The sequence below is a fragment of the Cervus elaphus genome, chromosome 31 (genome assembly GCF_910594005.1).
Source record: "Cervus elaphus chromosome 31, mCerEla1.1, whole genome shotgun sequence".
Taxonomy (NCBI): Eukaryota; Metazoa; Chordata; class Mammalia; order Artiodactyla; family Cervidae; genus Cervus; species Cervus elaphus.
This window is the reverse complement of record NC_057845.1, coordinates 8,866,122-8,886,778: the sequence shown is the minus strand read 5'-3', so window position 1 is coordinate 8,886,778 and position 20,657 is coordinate 8,866,122. Positions and strand designations below refer to the sequence as shown.

The window sequence follows — 20,657 nt, the reverse complement described above, 5'->3', positions numbered from 1 at the left end:
TGACAAATAGGAAGGGTGATCTTATCAGTCAGATTTTATAGAATTTTGTAGAACTTTCTCAAATTTTTTTTGATATCTTGCGTGAGACTGCTAAATATGACACCCAAAGAAATCAGTGTCCTTGAAGAATATAATGAGACACAAGTAGTAAGGAATTCATTATTTCTCATTTACTAATATAAAATTAGTGAGATTGTAACCTAGTCAGACACATATCTTACATATTTAAGAATACTGTGAAGAGAAGTTTAGACAGAAGAGCCTGTATAACAATTAAGTCATCTTTCTCAGATATACGGCTTCCCTGGTGCCTCAGATGGTAGAGAATGCGGAAGACCCGGGTTCGATCACTGGGTTGGGAATATCCCTGGAGAAGGGAATGGCAACTCACTCCAGTATTCTTGCTTGGAGAATCTCAAGGACAGAGGAGCCTGGCAGGCTAGAGTCCTTGGGGTCGCAAAAGAGTCAGACACAACTGAGCGACTAACACTTTCTCAGATATTTTGCAACATTTTTCTATAAATAATTGAAAAGGGTGATTACAAGCCTCTTTAAAAGAATATTAACTAGTTTTTCTCAAAGTAATGTTTTTAATATCATGCTGCTAATTAGAACTTAGAATTGCGAACTGAGGGAAAGCCAGTTCTTTAAAAATAAATTCTAGAAAGAAGTCAGCATGTTGTGGTTAGAACAACTTGTGTGCTGGCCGTTTTACCCCTCAAGGATGGGAGAAATGCACAGACAGGAATCCTTGTTCTCTTTGCCTGCACATGTTGTAAGCCTTGTTTTATTTGGGATTTGGTCTTTCTTATGGTTTGTTAATTCTTGCAAGCATTATTTCCAGGCCAGCATCATTTCTTCAGTTTGGATTCCTTTCTTTTTTTTTTTTCTTGGAGTATAGTTAATGTACAATATTGTGTTAGTTTCAAGTGTACAACAAAGTGAATCAATTATACACATGCGTCTTATTTTTTTAAGATTCTTTTCCCACAAAGTCCTTACAGGCTACTGAATAGTGTTTCCTGTGCTATACAGTAAGCCCTTATTAGTTGTTATTTTATGTATAGTGATGTGTGTACGTTAATCCCAATCTCACAATTTATTCCTCCCCCCATTCTCCCCTGGTAACCATAGGTTTCTTTTCTATTTCTGTGACTCTATTTTTTTGTAAGTAAGTTTATTGGATTCCTTTCTTGTAGGGCTCCCCCTCTCTACAAGTTGCATTTATGCCTCTGGGCATCAGGAATAGAAATCAAGGGGTGATTGAACAGACAACCGAAATATTCTCTAAAGCAGAGTTTAAGATTCTTGGAATTATAGGGGACTTATCTTTCAGTGCATGGCAGGTCACTGACCTGTCATGGGTCTCAGCTCTGGCCTGGGCCTGAGGGTGCCCTGGAATAACACTGGAAGATGCATGGAGGTGGGAGGCATCGGGCCACTTCTCCATTTGTAGTCCGATAGAATCAGCCAGTCCCTGTCCAGTGTGGATTGACAATGCCATTCTCCTGCTAAACCTCTCCCTCTGAAGATCATCAGGATAGCACGATGGTTGGTAATTTATTCTGCTACAAGGAAATGGACTGATTTCTTCTTATTTTTTTGTGAAGCCTCTGCCACCTTGTCATGACTCCGTGGAATCCATGCAGGTGTACAAGCAGCACTGTCAGATAGCAGAGGAATACCGCGAGGTGAAAAAGGAGATCGCCCTGCTGGAGGAAAGAAAGTAAGTACTGTGCCCCCCCGGGGACCCGCATCCCTGACCGCTGACCGCTGCTCATGGACTGTGGATGGTAGGGGAGGACAGGCTGAGCGTGGGGGCGAGAGGAAAGGAGACGGGTGGGCAGGAGAACTTTCTGTGGTTCAGGCGCTCCATGCCTTCCTCTGTCATTCTAGGAGTGATACAAGTGGAACTGTGCTAGATGAAGGAGAGTGGCGAGAGGAACCAGGGGAGCGTGTCCTACTCAAAACTTAACTTTTTAATGAGCATTCTTTAACTCAGGAAATTAAAGATGCCAAAATACCACCTAGAACCATGTGATGTTCCCTGTGAATGTGCTTCAAAGGCCCTGGCACTTTGTCTTAGGGTGGATTTTAATTAATGCTGGCATGCCCACCTCAGGTAAAGGAGCCACTGGGATGGCTCCTTGGGATAAGGTAAATGTATTAGTTGATTAACTGCATTTTATAGCTCAGTAGTTCAGTAAGTTTTCTTTTCTTTTTTTTTTTTTATTTTGACAGCTTCTATTATCATTAAAGTTCTGCTGTAGGGAGTTAGGCAGTTTACTAATTAAAGCATTCTCACCTTACCTACTTATAACTTTATGCTTCTGGATTCTCCTCCTAATTTTATATTAAACCTTTTGTTTTGTATTGGAGTATGGCCGATTAACAATGTTGTGAGAGTTTCAGGTGGACAGCAAAGGAACTCAGCCATACATGTATCCATTTCCTTGATTGCACTAAATTCTGCCGATATAAACTCAGTGATCCCCATTCTTTCATCCTTTCAAAGCATCAGACACCTTTTCTTCATAGCTTTGGTCAGTGTATACTTACACATTTATTAAGGAGATCTTTGAATGAATATTTGCATCTCCTGCTAAGTAGTAAGTGTCCTAAAAAGGGGGGATAGTCAGGTGTTTCCCACCATCATTTTCCTGAAGCACAGTACATAGCATATGGATACTGAATACATTTTTGGTGAATGAGTGACAGATAATCCAAACATATTGCGAGTCTTTAAGTTTCTGCTGCTCTTCTTCTTCTTACTGGAGATCACAACATATTTATATTTATACTTATATAAAGCATAATTTTTAAATGACTCTAAGGGAAACATATTTTGTTTTGAGAGATTTATGAAGCTCTCGGGACCCTTTGAAGACTCCCCAGATGGTAGTTGGACAGGATAATATGGTGGGGAGCCACACTGGTTTTAGGGTCAGACATCATTTACTCTAAGACCAGTTGGCATGTTACAAATATCTTCTTACTTCCTTACTTTCCTTCAAACACAAAGTCATACCTGGACTTTTGGCTGTAGGGCATTGAAAGATGCTCATGAGATGAGAAATACAACTTTTCCTTTGTATGTCTGAGACTTTCTTTTTGGTCTAAGACTTTTCACAAATTGGTTGGAATGCTTTGACTGTACATTTACATACAATCTGAGTCCTTCAAGAAGTGTCATAAAGGAACTGAAGATGCCTATTAATAATGTAACCAGTGATGAAGTTAAAGGAGGACTTGTGTTATCAGTGGCTTATAAATGTATCTTCCAGTTGGTGTATATGTGTGTGTGAACTATAGTGTTGTGATAGGGAAAAAAGTCCCAGGTAAATTATGTATTTATTTGTAAATACTTTAGACTGAAGGTATAGCGTTATTTAAATTAGCCCCATGTGTAGCTTTTTTTGGGGGGTGGCAATACAAGATTTTCCCACTAAATTATATGTTTTATGTGTATATTTTTGTATACTGCATCAAAAAATACAATAGGACAACAATATGAGAGTGATTCATCACTTATTGAAACATATTCTTGCTGTTTCTGCAAAGCTCATCTTACTTCCTCTCTTCAAACCTATTTGGAAGGGTTTGGAGTTTTCTTGAAATCATGATACTGTCCTTTTTTTTTTTTTCCTCCCTAAGTAATTCACTAGATTTTAGACAAAGGCCAGATCCTTTGATTATTTTTTTCCTTTCTTTTTGGCAAAGTCTCTCAAAGTCCTTTTTATTCATTTCCATTTCTGCCATTTGAGATTGGGACTTGTTACTTCAAATCTTGGTCAGTGTAATATTCTAACGGTTTTCCCTGCCTGTGGTTTCATGTTGCTAGAAAAGGACATGAAGTTCTCCGCCTAGATGGTGAGATCTGCCTCAGTATGGCCGTGGTACCTGTGCAGAATGTTTTAGCTCGTTCTCGACGTTTCACTTTCCCTGCCTCTGTACCCTGCTCACACCAGGTTCTTAGTCTGGAGTCTCCCTCCTTCCTCTTCATCTGTCCAAATGCTACCCTTGAAAAGAACTTAGCCTGTATCCCTCCCCAACCATCCCACCATGATCAGTGCTTTTCCTGGGTGAAGAAAAACTTACTGGAATGATTCTTTGGGCACTTTTTGTAGGGTAGTGTTATCAGTAGTTACTCACTGACTGGGCTCAGATGGTAAAGAATCTGCTTGCAATGCAGGAGATGTGAGTTTGATCCCTGGATCATGAAGATCCCCTGGAGAAGGAAATGGCAACCCACTCCAGCATTCTTGCCTGAGAAATCCCCATGGACAGAGAAGCCTACAGTCTACAGGCTACAGTCCATGGGTCACAGAGTCAGACACGACTGAGCGACTATCACTATCACTGAACTGTATGTCCTGTCTTTCTGACTCTGTCTAGTTCTCTGCAGAGCTCGATACCCTTTAGCCTCTCTATGTATCCCAGTCACTGAATCAGGAGCTGAGCATAGGATAAAATATGAGTTGGGGTGATTTACAGTAGGCGATTATAGGAGATCATTATATCCGCCATGTTGGTGTTTTTAATTTATAATTTGTACGGTCTGTATTTAAAATATGGAGTCAGTATCAGAAGTGAAGAATTGCTAAGATAAATTGTTAAAATTGGAAGTATGGTTATATTTTATATTTGTAAAAAAATGAGTTTGGTCCTACAAAGGCTTTGTGCGGATCATGTTGTTTTTCTTTTTCTTTTTTTTAACACTTTACTGAAGTAGAAATTCATTTTGCAACAGATATTTTCCTGAATGGTCTTTTTGTTTAGGCAAGATTGTCGTTCAGTGGCTAAGTTGTGTCCGACTCTTTGCGACCCGATGGACGGCAGCATGCCAGGCTTCCTTGTCCTTCACTGTCTCCTGGAGTTTGGTCAAACTCACGTCCATTGATTTGGTGATGCTAATCAACCATCCCATCCTCTGTCATCCCCTTCTCCTCCTGCCGTCAATTTCCCCAGCTTCAGGGTCTTTTCCAGTGAGTTGGCTCTTCACATCAAGTGGCCAAAGGATTGGAGCTTCAGCTTCAGCATCAGTCCTTCCAGTGAATACTCTGATTTCCTTTAGGATTGACTGGCTTGATCTCCTTGCAGTCCAAGGGACTCTCAAGAATATTCTCCAGCACCACAATTTGAAAACATCAATTCTTTGGTGTTCAGCCTTTTTTATGGTCCAACTCTCATATCCATACATGACTTTTGGAAAAACCATAGCTTTGACTAGATGGACCTTTGTCAGCAAAGTGATATCTCTGCTTTTTAATACACTGTCTAGGTTTGTCATAGCTTTTCTTCCAAGGAGCAATCGTCTTTTAATTTTGTGGCTGCAGTCACTGTCCACAGTGACTTTGGAGCCTGAGAAAGTAAAATCTGTTATTATCTCCCCTTTTCCCTCTTCCCTTTGCCATGAAGCGATGGAGCTGGATGATCTTAGTTTTTGGGTTGTTGAATTTTAAGCCAGCTTTTTCACCCTCCTGTTTCACCCTCATCAAGAGGCTCTTTAAAGAAAAAAAAAAAAAAAAGAGGCTCTTTAGTTCCTCTTTACTCTCTGCCATTAGAGTAGTATCATCTGCATATCTGAGGTTGTTGATACTTAGTCAAAGTAGAGTGGACCAAATGGATTTGACTGAAATAAACCAGCTCTTCATTTTTCAATCATTTGGATGAGAATTTCTTCCCTATTATTTAATACAGTGTGACTGATTACGTTGCTTCTGGTGATCGGCTAGCATAAGCTAGACACACAGAGAGATGCTAATCCAGGTGTTCTATTTTAATTTTTAAACACTCTATTTATTTGTTGTGTCTTTCAAAAGGCTTTATTCCATTCTATCTAACCCGTCTATACATAGCAAATATCTAAGATGTGTCCTACACTGTCCTCACTTTCACAGAATTTATAATCTTGCAGAGAAGAAAAATCTACACAAGATGACAAAGCAAGATAAAATGATAGCAAACTTATGCCATAAAGACATGCTGTAAAACTTCCCAAAATTCCTCCGCTAAGAATAGCCATGGACTCAGACTTTGAGAAGGAGCTTATGGTTGCTGGGGGGAAGGATGGGGGAAGGATTAGTGAGGGAGTTTGGGTTGGATATGTACACACTGCTCTATTTAAAATGGATAATCAGCAAGGACCTACTGTATAGCACAGGGAACTCTGCTCAGTGTTATGTGGCAGCCTGGATGGGAGGGGAGTTTGGCAGAGAATGGATATACATGTATATATATGACTGGATATATATACATCCAGAGAATGGATGTATATGACGGAGTCCCTTTGCTGTTCACTGAAACTATACAACATTGTTAACTGGCCTTACACCAGGACAAAATAAAATGTTAAAAAAAAAGGACAGTCCCTGTGTTCAGTTGTGCAGTGAATGTTCTATACCTCACTGAAAGGAACCCTATACATATTAACCCAGGTATTTTAAGAGAGTTTTTAAATGTTGGCGCCATGTGGGCACAGGTTAAACTGAACTTCACTCTCATCTCCAGAGGGGGTCTCCCTGGATCTAGTTTGAGAGACTTCACAGAGGGGAGAGAAGAATTGATTGTATATTATTTTAAATCTTGTCTGTTGGATGGATAAAGAGAATCAAACATTTTCTAAGATTACAAACTCACAATGGGGTGAATTTAATTTAAAGAATAGTTTCTGGTTTATTGACCAATGATATACAAACAGCTTCTTTCATTGGAAAATTTTCTCTTCTCAGTTGAAAAAAAATGACAATTTTACTGAAAGCTTTAAAAATTTACCAATAATTCTGACATCTTTGCAAAACTCCTATAATTTTTGCCTTTTTTTCCCTAACCCTTTTGTATGTGAATAAATATATTTATATAAGTACAAATATAGTAACATAAAATATGTACATACTTTTTTCAATAAATATGAGCATTTTTATAGAACACATAAATTTTGTGTATGTAATGGAAACTCACAGAAATGAGATATTTTATTTTTTTTGTTGGGCTGTAAACTTGAGTTGGTTATTTTGTTATTGTTTTCTTTTTGTTTCCTCTGTTTTTTTTTTTTCTCTTGACATTTCCTTTGCTTTTTTTCCTTGCCATCCTGTGGGTTAATTGAACATTTTTTAGGATTTCATGTTTATCTATTTAAGTATTTAAAAATTTTTTTTTATTGTGGTACAGTTGATTTACAATAGATATACATATATGTATCAGTTCAGTTCAGTCGCTCGGTCATGTCCGACTCTTTGTGACCGCATGAACTGCAGCACGCCAGGCCTCCCTGTCCATCACCAACTCCCAGAGTTTACTCAAACTCATGCCCATCGAGTCGGTGACGCCATCCAGCCATCTCATCCTCTGTCGTCCCCTTCTCCTCCTGCCCCCAATCCCTCCCAGCATCAGGGTCTTTTCCAATGAGTCAACTCTTCGCATGAGGTGGCCAAAGTATTGGAGTTTCAACTTCAGCATCAGTCCTTCCAATGAACACCCAGGACTGATCTCCTTCAGGATGGACTGGTTCGATCTCCTTGCAGTCCAACAGACTCTCAAGAGTCTTCTCCAACACCACAGTTCAAAAGCATCAATTTTTTTGGCGCTCAGCTTTCTTCACAGTCCAACTCTCACATCCATACATGACCACTGGAAAAACCATAGCTTTGACTAGATGGACCTTTGTTGGCAAAGTAATGTCTCTGCTTTTTAATATGTTATCTAGGTTGGTCATAACTGTCCTTCCAAGGAGTAAGCATCTTTTAATTTCATGGCTGCAGTCACCATCTGTAGTGATTTTGGAGCCCAAAAAATAAAGTCTGACACTATTTCCACTGTTTCCCCATCTATTTCCCATGAAGTGATGGGACCAGATGCCATGACCTTAGTTTTCTGAATGTTAAGCTTTAAGCCAACTTTTTCACTCTCCTCTTTCACTTTCATCAAGAGGCTTTTTAGTTCCTCTTAATTCTCTGCCATAAGGGTGGTGTCACCTGCATATCTGAGGTCATTGGTATTTCTCCCAGCAATCTTGATTCCAGTTTGTGCTTCTTCCAGCCCAGCATTTCTCATGATGTACTCTGCATATAGTTAAATAAGCAGGGTGACAATATACAGCCTTGACATACTCCTTTTCCTATTTGGAACCAGTCTGTTGTTCCATGTCCAGTTCTAACTGTTGCTTCCTGACCTGCATACAGGTTTCTTAAGAGGCAGGTCAGGTGGTCTGGTATTCCCATCTCTTTTAGAATTTTCCACAGTTTATTGTGATCCACACAGTTGAAGGCTTTGGCATAGTCAATAAAGCAGAAATAGATGTTTTTCTGGAACTCTCTTGCTTTTTTGATGATCCAGTAGATATTGGCAATTTGATCTCTGGTTCCTCTGCCTTTTCTAAAACCAGCTTGAACATCTGGAAGTTCTCGGTTCATGTATTGCTGCAGCCTGGCTTGGAGAATTTTGAGCATATTCATATATATATTTATACACACACACACACACACACACACACACACACATATATATTCACTCTTTTTTAGATTCTTTCCTGTATAGGTCATTACAGACTTATTGAGAAGTCTGTGTAGTAGTATAGTGTGTATACAGTAGATCCTTATTAGTTATCTATTTTCACATATAGTAAGGTATATATGTCAGCCCAAATCTCCCACAGATATTTTATGACATTTGAAATTTATCACTGAATTGTTTACATGTCTTAAAACTGTTTCTGGGAATTCCTTTTTAGTCCAGTGGTTAGGACTCTGCCCTTCCACTTCAGGGGGCCTGGGTTCAATCCCTGTTGAGAAATTAAGATCCTGCAAGTCATGCGACACAGCAAAAAAAAAAAAAAAAAGAAAAGGTATATTTAAACTATAATTAGTTCTACCATTAAATTTGTAATTAGTAAAGTTTGCTTTGTGTTTTATCTCATTCAGAGGAGAAACCACTTGTTGCTCTATGTATGAAAACTTGTGTTAGGTGCTGTAGTGTTTAAAAGTTTGGCTTAGAGGGGCTTCCCTGGAGGTTCAGTGGTTCAGACTCTGAGCTTCCACTCAATGCGGGGAGGGGATGGTGAGGGTGAGATCCCTAGGTGGGAACTAAGATCCCACATGCTGTGGGGTGTGGCTGGGGTGGTGGTGGTGGGAAGATCGACTTAGAGTATCAGAAAAAGAGGTAAGCTCTTAGAAAATTTGGGTTGAAAAATGTTATGTAACAAAAGAAACGATTCAGGGATTTTTGGTAGACTCAGAGTTGTGTGACCATCATCACAATTTTAAAACATTTCCATCACCCCAAACAACCCTGACACCCCAAGTAGTTGGTCCTCATTCCCCTTCCTCCTGCCAGCCACGGGCAACCACTCATCTACCTTCTGTCTCTGTGTGTTTGCCTCTTCTGGATATTTCAGAGAAATGGGGTCATGCGGTATGTGGTCTTTTGTGACTGGCACCTCTCAGTGTAATATTTTTGAAGTCCATCTGTGTTGTGGCATGTGTCAGGGCAGGGAGACCTTGGAGGTATTGCAAGTTTGGCTTTAGACCATGGCAATAAAGTGAATATTGCACCACAGAGTCACACAAATTCTTTGGTTTCCCAGTGATTATGAAAGAACCTGCCTGCAATGTGGGAGACCTGGGTTCGATCCCTGGGGTGGGAAGATCCCCTGGGGAAGGGAAAGGCTACCTACTCCAGTATTCTGGCCTGGAGAATTCCATGCACTGTATAGTCCATGGGGTCTCAAAGAGTTGGACACGACTGAGCAACTTTCACTTTCGCTTCATTTTCATGTTTATACTATTAATCTGTTAAGTATAGCATGTAATCTACTAAATGTGTAGCAGCATTATGTCTAAAAAAGTATATACGTGAATGCTAAGTTGCTTCAGTCATATCTGACTCTTTGCGACCCTATGGACTATAGCCTGCCAGTTTCCTTTGTCCGTGGGATTCTCCAGGCAGGAATCCTGGAGTGGGTTGCCGTTCCCTCCTCCAGGGGATCGTCCTGATCCAGACACTGAACCCGCATCTCTTGCAGCTTCTCCACTGCTGGTGGATTCTTTACTGCTGAGCCACCAGGGAAGCCCCTAAAAGTACATATCTTAATATAAAAACACTTTATTGCTAATCAATGCTAACCTTCAGAAAATTGTGCTCTTTTTACATAATAACATCAAAGATCATGGATCACAGGTTACCTTTACAAATACAGTAATAATGAAAAAGCTTGAAATATTTTGAGAATTTCCAAAATGTAATACAGAGACACAAAATGAGCAAATTTTTTTTTTTTTTAAAAAAGCAAAGACAGTATCTGTGAAGCACAATAAAGCAAAGTGCAATCAAATGAGATACAACTGTGCTTCATTTCTTTTTGTTGTCAAATAATGTTCCACTGCATGGTTATACCACGTTCATTTATCCATTTGTCAGTTGACGGACCTTTGGATTCGTTGCACTTTTGGCTATTATGAATAATGCTGCTGCAAACATTAATGAAGTGTTTGAGGGGATGTATCTTTTCGGTTCACTTTTACTAGGAGTAGGATTGCTGGGTCCTGTGAGAGCCCCATGTGTAACCTTCTGAAGTGAAAGTCACTTAGTCGAGTCCTCCTCTTTGCGGCCCCGTGGACGATACAGTCCGTGGAATTCTCCAGGCCAGAATACTGGAGTAGGTAGCCTTTCCCTTCTCCAGGGGATCTTCCCAACCCAGGGATCGAACCTAGGTCTCCTGCACTTCAGGAGGATTCTTTACCAGCTGAGCCACAAGGGAAACCCCATAACCTTCCAAGGGGCTGCCAGACTGTTTCTGAAATGGCCACATCATTTTATATTCCCATTAGAAATGTATGAATGATCCAATTTCTCCACATCTTTGCCAATGCTTATTATGTCTTTTTGATTATAGTCATGCTAGTGGCTATAAAATGATGTTTCTTTGTGGTTTTTGATTTACACTTCCCTGGTAGCTAAAAATGTTGAACATCTTTTCATGTGCTTTGTGACATTTCTATGAAGTCTTGGAGAAATGTCTATTTGGATCCTTTGCCCATTTTTATATTGATTTGTCTTTTTATTATTGAGTTAAAAAAAAGGATATATAATTTTAATGGCAAAACATTAGAAAAGGGTTTTTACAGGGAGAATACCACAATTAACATCTGATCTGTGCTTCTTGTCTTTTCTTTTTGCTGCTCTGCATGGCATGTGGGATCTTAGTTCCCCAATCAGGGATTAAACCTACATCCCTTGCATTGGAAGTACAGTGTCTAAACAGCTGGATCACAAAGGAAGTCCCTTCATGTCTTTTAAAAGTATTTAAAATGATGCTTGAGGGAGCAATATCTCACTGAGGGGAATACATCGGGATGAAGGAAAATGGAGCGTAAGCAGTTTGCAAAGTCAGTTTAGAAACAGCCCTATTTTGATTTGATTTTAGTTATGGTATTAAATTTGCTTTGAAATTTCCAGCAGCAAAAGGTTTTTCTATTTCACCAGAAACATTTATTTCTTTGGGACAGTCCTGTGTTACATTTTGGAACTCAGAGGTTTTTAACCTGTGTTCTGGGGAAATGCTCAAAGACGGGACAAAGAGGGTGAGCCGCAGGGAAGGGCCAGAGGGTGGAGGTTTTCAATTTTACGTGTTTTACTTGCTTCACTTCAGGGAAGAGTTTTCTTTCCACAGTACCACGGTTAGCAAACACTGAAAACCAAACCTCGCTTTTTTTCATTCCCAGCATATTTTTCTGAAATATTTACACAGCCCTCAGAAAGTGGGTTTTCAGGGTTATAAAGAAACAGTGAATGAGGATATTTCTCCACAAGTGTTTGCAGGGTATGTAGTAATGAGGGAGCAAAATTCAACCCTCTTTCCTAAGATGTCTAATATAGATAAGATGGTTTTTATGTAAGTTATAGGATTTGAGTTCATTTTCCAATGGGGGAGATACACTTCCTGGGACTAACTAGGCAATCAAGAATGGAGGACAAAAAAAAAAAAAGGACAAAAAAGAAAAAAAAAAGAGTGGAGGGCAGGGCTTGGTTTGCAACAGGATTTCAACAAATACGTGTTGAGTGAATGAGTGGAAAGGCCAAAGAAGTGTCTTGAGTCTTCACTTTGCTCGAAGAGGCGGAGGTGTGGTCAAGGGGATTCTTTCATTTTAGGACTGAGATTTATGTGAGATCCCACTCTACCAGATTTCATCAGACTACGAGGTTACACTTTCCACTGGTGCCCCAGTCATAATGATTTGGGCCTTTAAAGAATCCTCCTACAAATGCAGGAGATGCAGGAGATGTGGGATCAATCCCTGGGTCAGGAAGACCCCCTTGGAGAAGGAAATGGCAACCCACTCCAGTATTCTTGCTTGGAGAATCCCATGGACGGAGGTGCCTGGCGTGCTACAGTCCATGGGATTGAAAAGAGTCCAACCGGACTTAGAGACTAAACAACAACAGAGCACAGATCTTTCGAGAATCACTAACAGTGCAGTCTAAATCTTTATTTAAACTAAACGTCTCCCCGTGATGGAGATAGCATTTTATTACTTTATTATTTATAATACTTTAGCTCCTAGGGGCTAACCTGCCTAGGATTTTTCTTTTCCAAATAAAAATCTTTAGTCAGCTTTGAAAGTTCAAAGAGCCTTAGTAGTGGTCTTCATAGAAACAGAGAAATATTTGTCCTAATGATGAATCTATTTCCAACCTCCTACAACATAAAGAATATCCTTCATTTTGGAATTACTTTGCAGAAAGTCTTCAAGTTCTTTCTACCAACTCACTAGGATTTCCCCTTTTCCTATTTGTTTTAGCAAATAAAACCTTTGCCAGGCATGAAGCTTAGGATGGGGACAACAGATCATCTCTGGTGCAGCCAAGGTTATGACCTTTTCACTATTGAGGAACATCATGTGGAAAACTGTTACAGGTTCTTGACATCAGAAATAAGATTCCTGTAATGATGTTCTTCTGCACCTTTATCAAAACTCTTTTGAAGGGAATGATAGAAATGATAAATAAGAAATCAAAGCAAGACCCTATCTAGTCAGTCATACGTATTGACTTGTTCTTCAGATCATCTATTTATAAGATTGTGTTTGTAGCTTGATGTGCCAGGATTTAATTATGAATTGCTAATGGATGAATATCAATTTGTCTATATAAACGGGAAACCTGGGTTCAATCCCTGGGTTGAGAAGATCCCCTGGCGGAAGGCATGGCAACCCACTCCAGTATTCTTGCCGGCAGAATCCCCATGGACAGAGGAACCTGGCAGGCTACAGTCCACGGGGTTGCAAAGAGTCAGACATGACTGAGCGACTAAGCACAGCACAGCACAATGGATGAGCATCAATTTGTCTTTATAAATGGGTCTTGGACAGGAGGCAATAAACATTTTGACAGTATTCATTAAATAGATGTAGAATTGCTTATCAAATACATGAAACTAATTTAGAAACCTATCAATTGAGTCTTCTTGATTCCAGTAAGGAATAAATTATTATTGACTTTCTCCGATGCAAGAAGATTGGATTAGACAATCATGACCATTCCTTTTAGTTGTAAAATCTGTGATTTTGTGATTTATTTTCCCTGCCAGTTAAAACTGGTAATGGATGTCCTCACGAGTTTTAAACAAGATCAGACATGGAAACTGGAAAGTAGCTACTGTTTGTGTGACACAGTTAATTTGAAGAGATGAAAAGAACAGGAATAGATGATCTGATGGGTGAGGGATTTGGAGGCATGTCTCTTTTTACTTACATAAGTTTTATGATCAATTTCTTTAAGATAGTTACATAAGAAACTGTGTGTGTATGCTGTCACTTCAGTTGTGTCTGACTCCTTGTGACCCTATGGACTGTAGCCTGCCAAGCTCCTCTGTTCATGGGATTCTCCAGGCAGAAATACTAGAGTGGGTTGCCATGCCCTCCTTCAGGGTATCTTCCCAATTCAGGGGTCAGACCCACATCTCCTGCATTGCAGGTGGATTCTTTGCTGTTGAGTCAATGGGAAGCCCATAAGCCCATAATTAAATAACATTTAATGATTAACGTTTATTGCTTAAGCTAAGTTTAGAGGCGAGAACCTTAAACTTTTAATCAGAAAGATAGGTTTGATTCACAGCTATTTCTTAATAGGTGTGTGACTTTTCCCAATTAGATTTAGTACTTTGAGTTTCTATTTCTTTATCTTTAAAACATGTGTTGACCCTGAGGTACCTTACTCCCCAATTATATTTAATCAACAAGTATTTTTTGCAGACTTTATATTTTCCCCCCCCTTTGGTCACACTGAACCTGATCAGGGATCAAGCCCATGCCTCCTGCAGTGGAAATGTGAAGTCCTAATCATTGGATTGCTGGGGAATTCCCTATATTCTTTTTTCAAACCAGTTTTAAAAACCATTTTAAACCATTTAAGCATAGTTAATTTGCAATGTTATCTTAGTTTCAGGTGTACAGAAAAATTACTCAGTTATGTATATATAAACATATAAATTCTTTTTCAGATTCTTTTCAGATTTGAGTATACTTCCCCATGCTACACAGTAGGTCCTTGTTATTTATCTATTTTGTATATGGTAGTGTGTTTATGTTAATCCCAAACTTCTAATTTGTCTTTGGGAGCTTTTGTATTCTAAACACCATGGAAGATTCAAAGATCAATTAGAGCCCAAAGGAACTTTGTGTATATGCATATCAGTGTTCCAGGTTATCTTCCCTTTGTCCCTGTTGGGCTGTTTCTTTCCAATGGCTGATTTTGCTCAGTCAGTTCAGTTCAGTTCAGTCACTCAGTCGTGTCCGACTCTTTGCAACCCCATGAATCGCAGCACGCCAGGCCTTCCTGTCTATCACCAACTCCCAGAGTTTACTCAAACTCATGCCCATCGAGTCGGTGATGCCATCCAACCATCTCATCCTCTGTCGTCCCCTTCTCCTCCTGCCCCCAGTCCCTCCCAGCATCAGGGTCTTTTCCAATGAGTCAACTCTTCGCATGAGGTGGCCAAAGTATTGGAGCTTCAGCTTCAGCATCAGTCCTTCCAATGAACACCCAGGACTGATCTCCTTTAGGATGGACGGGTTGGATCTCCTTGCAGTCCAATGGACTCTCAAGAGTCTTCTCCAACACCACAGTTCAAAAGCATCAATTTTTCAGTGCTCAGCTTTCTTCACAGTCCAACTCTCACATCCATACATGATCACTACTCAGTGGTCACCAAATTGGGTATACAAGGTAGTCCGTTGAATGCAGGAAGAAAATACTAGAACTTCTATTCTTATTTGCTTTTGGCCCTTTTTCTAAGGCAACTGTTTATTTTGATAGTTTCAAATTTATGGAAAAGTTACAAAAATGGTATGAAGAACCCCCATATTTCCTTTATTGCATTCACTAATTATTTTTTTTTTTTTTGCATTCACTAATTATTAAAAATTTCCCCAGTTGTGGTTTATTCTCCCTCTCCCAAAGCTGTACACCACTGGGGTTCTTTCTCTCTGAGAGAGGCAGGATATGTATCTCTCTATATCACATATATATATATATATATATATATATACAGATATATATGTGTATGTAAACTTCAATATCTATATCTCTATCAAGCTCCATTGTCCTAAATACTTCAGTGATGTTTTCTTAGGACAAGGACTTTCTGTCACTTGACCTCAGTACAATAATTAAAATTAAGAAATTTAGCATTGACACATACTATTATCTAATTCATAGCCTGTATTTAAACTGCATCCCCTAGTGGCTTAGCTGTAAAGAACCCATATACAAGTGCAGGAGACATGGGTTTGATTCTTGGATCTGTAAGATCCCCTGGAGAAGGAAATGGCTACCCACTCTAGAATTCTTGCCTGGGAAATCCCATGGACAGAGAAGCCTGGTGGGCTACAGTCCTTGGGTCGCAAAAAGTTGGACATGACTTAGCAACTAAACAACAGCCACCAAGAAATTGCATCACTTTCCCAATAATGTCCTTCACAGCTTTTTTTTTTTTTCCAGTCCAGAATTGCATATTGATTTTGTTGTCATTTCTCTTTAGTGGTTTTAAAATGTGAAACAATTGTTTTTAACATTTTGAAGAGTACAGGCTAGCTATTCTTTTTAGCATTTCCCTCAGTTTGAGGTTGTCTGGTATTTGCATGTTTTGGAAGGAATACCCAGGTGGCACTAGTGGTAGTAAAGAATCTGCTTGCTAACGCGGGAAACATGAGACATGGGTTCAGTCCCTGTGTGGGGAAGATCCCCTGGAGGAGTGTGATAACCCACTCCAGGATTCTTGTTTGGAGAATCCCATGGACAGAGGAGCCTGCAGGGCTGCAGTCCACAGAGTCACAAAGAGTCAGCCTTTGTGACTTAGCAGAGCAGGCACACACCAAAGAAAAGATGTGGGGTCTCTTGTGATTTGTGCAACATCTGCTGGCCTCATTACTAGAAATGTCAAGTTTGATCTGGTTCAAGTGGTCTTCCAGGTCTCTGCACTTTTTCCTACAGAGGAGGAAGAAATGCAACATACCCTTACGTGGAGGTAAAGGAGAATTCAGTTAAATCTAGTTTAGGATTAACTGACACATGTAAGTGGAGTGGACCTGTTTTGGGTTGTCATGTTTATTAATGGCTTCACAGGTGGTTCTAGTGGTAAAGAATCTGCCTGCCAATGCCGGAGATGCAAGAGATGCGGGCTCAGTCTCTGGATTGGGAAGATCCCCTGCAATAGGAAATGGCAACCCACTCCAGGATTCTTACCTAGGAAATCTCATGGAGGGAGGAGCCTGGCAGGCTACAGTCCATGGGGTCGTGTGTCCCCCACCCCCAATTTATTAAATCTAAAGATGGACTCCAAATCTTTAGCTCTTTATTATGTGTATTTACATCAATGAACTACTTGCAAATATTTATTGAAAACTGATTTTGTTTAAGGCATTATCACTACAGGCTCCCTCCAATAACCTTAGCCTGCTTCCTGAATTCTCGAGTCAGACTCCTACCAAATGTAGGCACATCATTTTGTAGTTAGAGTGACAAGATATACATAAGGACTAGAGAAAGACATGGAAAATAAAACCTGCAGGAAGCAACTGGAATTTCTTAGTTCAAAGAAACTTAGTCAAGGTTTGTTAAACTCAGAAAACAAGAGAAGTAATATCTGAACTTGGAGGACAAAACTTATTAATTGATAAGGGACAAACTATAGTCCCCCTACCTTTAAGACAGTAGCATCTTAAGTTGTAAACAAAATTTGCTGCTTTTTTTTCTCCAAAATAGTGGTAACATTTACAGTTTGTTGAGCTCTTTAAAGGATCACCTTTCTGACTGTTGATGGACTTATTGAGCTTTATGGAAGTGTATTTTAAGTATTTTGGATATACCTAATAGAGGTGCTGGAATAAAATAAAGGGAGCTAGCATTTGTGAAGCTGGAAAAATGAAAGTAAGTCATTGGAGAAGCAGAAATGGGTCCGATTTAGCAGAGTGGAATGACATATTCGGCTTCCAGTATGCTCTTGCTGTGTAATTTAATTTGTTTCATTACGTTTTGTGCCTCTGCCTCACCTGCCCCGTGCATCTTCAGAAAGGAGCTCATTGCCAAGCTGGATCAGGCAGAGAAGGAGAAGCTGGACGCCGCTCAGCTGGCTCGGGAATTCGAGGCCCTGACGGAGGAGAATCGGACGCTGAAGCTGGCGCAGTCCCAGTGTGTAGAACAACTGGAGAAACTCAGAATACAGTATCAGAAGAGACAGGGCTCGTCCTAACCTGACATGATTCAATGTGAGCATAAGAGGTTGGTGACTGCTGAGCACTGGCCAAAACATTTTTTATTTTCAAGGGGTAGCTAGTAAAATCTGTCGCTTCTCCTTATTACACACACGGCCAAGGTCTACACTAATGAGTTGCATGCTTGCCAATCTAGTTGGACAGAAGGGCTATTTTCTTTTAAATAAGATAATGAGAGCAAACCTTTACCAGATGTTTTTAGAGATCAGAATTCGTTTCAAAACATTTTTTTCCCTTATTTAGCAAGATATGATCATACTGTATATATCCGGGTAGAAAATGATAGAGAACATTGACTGTTTGTACTAAGAATCACAAGCAGAATTCGGCCATGAAACAGCCTAGTAAGATGCCCACTGCGGTTTTACATTGGTGTATTTTTAAATTTCATGTCTTTAATATTTCAACTGTGCTCCAGTGTGAACTGTCAGATACTTCACTGCATATATTTATGTTCACCAGTTAGGTTTAATCCTTCCATGATTGATTGCACTAAGAATGCATGGTTGCATATCATAAAAGCTTTCTTATGAAAATATTAGCAGCAGGTATGTCTGTGTCAGCCCACATTTGTAATGCTAACTTGCTGTTGTAATAAAAAACTGATAAAGGTGCATTTTCTTCACGCCACATTACCTCCTGGTAAACATTTCTGCCTTTGCTTGTGTGTGTTCTGGGGGAAATGGAAAGGTATTGCTTGGACATTACTTTGGTGAGTTCTCATGTAAACATCAATAAAATTCTAACTACCCCTCTGTTTTGGGTCAGTGATAACTAAGAAGAATACATGAGTAAATTCAGGATTAAAATGATTTTCCCCTGTTCTATCTATCACAGTATTTCCCCAAATTGATCTCTTTGTTTTATGTCCATTTCTATTCTTGTAATTTCTTTTTCATTAAACATGGATCAAAACTCTCCAGTCTGTATTTTGTTTCTTTCTTAACCTTAATTTATGCTAAAAGTTGGCATAAGCTAACCCTAGTCAGAATTTGCTCTTAGTTGTATTTGGAAGTGCCAAAAAAGCAGCGAAGTCTCTTTTCTTGGTAAGATTATGGTTTCTCAAATAAATAATTTAGAGCTCTATCCTGGAATGATGCATTAATGTCTTAAAGTATTTGCCCAGAAAACATAAAACAAAATAGTTGATTAAAGCCCTAAGATGGCCTGGGGTAGACCAGTTGTTATTAACTGGGGTTGATGCCCTCAAGGGACATTCAGAAAATTCTAGTTGTTGTCTTGCCTAGGATGGGGGTGCTACTTGCATTTAGAGAGGAGAGGCCAGGGATGCTGCTGGACATCCTGCCATGCACAGGACAACATCACAACAATGAAGAATTGTTTGGTCCAGGCTTCCTTTATGGCTCAAGCGATAAAGAATCCACCTGCAATGAGGGAGACCTGGGTTCAGTCCCTGGGTTGGGAAGATCCCCTGGAGAAGGGAAAGGCTACCCACTCCAGTATTCTTGGGCTTCCCTTGTGGCTCAGCTGGTAAAGAATCCACCCGCAATGTGGGAGACCTGGGTTCAATCTCTGGGTTGGGAAGATCCCCTGGAGAAGGGAAAGGCTACCCACCCATTCTGACCTGGAGAATTCCGTGGGCTGTATCGTCCAAGGGATCACAAAGAGTCAGACTTGACTGAGAGACTTTGACTTTGACTTAGACTTTCAATGTGCCAGTGGCCCCGAGGTTGATGTACCTCAGAGTAATCACTGGACAGTCGGGCACAATGCAAGGGGAAATGTGATGCAGGGCCATGGGTTTCTTGTCATATGGTGTGTTTTCATAAGGTCTTAGCATCCTCACGCTCAGTCTTCTGCTTTGTAAGATGAAGCTTTTTGATGGATCTCAATTTGAAATGTTATGTGAGCCTATTTACCCTTAAGCTGCTTTGTAGAGTGCAGAGTGCTCAGCTTGGGGCTCTGTGATGACCTAGATGGGTGAGATGGGGGGAGGGTGGGAGGGAGGTCCAAGAAGGAGGGGATGTGTGTATACATATGGCTGATCTGCTTCGTTGTGCAGCAGCAACCCACATTGTAAGGGAGCTATGCCCCAATTAAAATAACAACAAAAATAAAATGCCAAAGATAGAAAAAGCAAAACGAAACAACAACAAAAAAACAAACATTTAACCAAAGGTGAAAGTCCCTATTATCCTGTTAGAATCTTCTTTTTGCAGTAACCTCAGGACATAAATACTCATACAGAGGAGGATTTGTTCACTAAATTTATATATTTCTAAGGTTAATGGAATGGATCAATGGTAAGTTACTGATCTTTATATACAAGGATTAGTTTTTGTTCACTGCCCACCTGAAGAAGGTTACACATATTTATGGAATTCAAGCAGTCATGGCACCTTATAGAAAATGGCAGGGGGGAGGGGGGAGCAGGGAAATAAAGTTCCAAAATCTCTCCATTCTACTAGAATGGAAATAATCTTGCAAGGTCAAAATACTTGAACACAATTGTTATTATGTGGGAGACACTAAGTAAATAGTTTTCATATCTCTGCATACCTAAATGGTTTTCAGATCAGTCTCAGCCTGAAATTTTACTGTGTTCCCAAAAGATACCTATTCATGACTCAAAAGCCAGCATCTCTCTAGGTTTGTGTGTATGTGTTTTTGATTTTTTAAATTGAAGTATAGTTGATTTTTAACATTGTCATATTAGTTTCAGGTGTACAATGCAGTGATTCACCATAGGAGTGTGAGTTTTAAGCAGATTTTATTCTTTAAAAACATGGAAAAAAGATTTCTCTGGTGGTCCAGTGGTTAAGAATCCGCCTGCCAGTGCAGGGGACACAGGTCTGACCCCTGGTCCGGGAAGATTCCACACGCCACGGGGCAACTAGGCCAGTGCGTCCTAACTACCGAGCCTGCGTGAGT

The 20,657-nt window shown here is 39.9% G+C and overlaps 1 protein-coding gene across 4 annotated transcripts in view; it reads left to right on the top strand.

Annotated features, from left to right (window-relative positions):
• MAP3K7CL (MAP3K7 C-terminal like) overlaps positions 1 to 18,683 on the top strand; it is a 47,435-nt gene extending 28,752 nt beyond the window's left edge. For all 4 annotated transcript variants that reach the window (XM_043893105.1, XM_043893104.1, XM_043893102.1 and 1 more), the window contains exons 5-6: positions 1,611 to 1,726; positions 17,563 to 18,683. In XM_043893105.1, the coding sequence (XP_043749040.1) occupies positions 1,611 to 1,726; positions 17,563 to 17,743 (297 nt within the window). In that variant the 3' untranslated portion in view covers positions 17,744 to 18,683. The remainder of the gene's footprint in view (positions 1 to 1,610; positions 1,727 to 17,562) is intronic.
• The last annotated feature ends 1,974 nt before the right edge of the window (positions 18,684 to 20,657 follow it).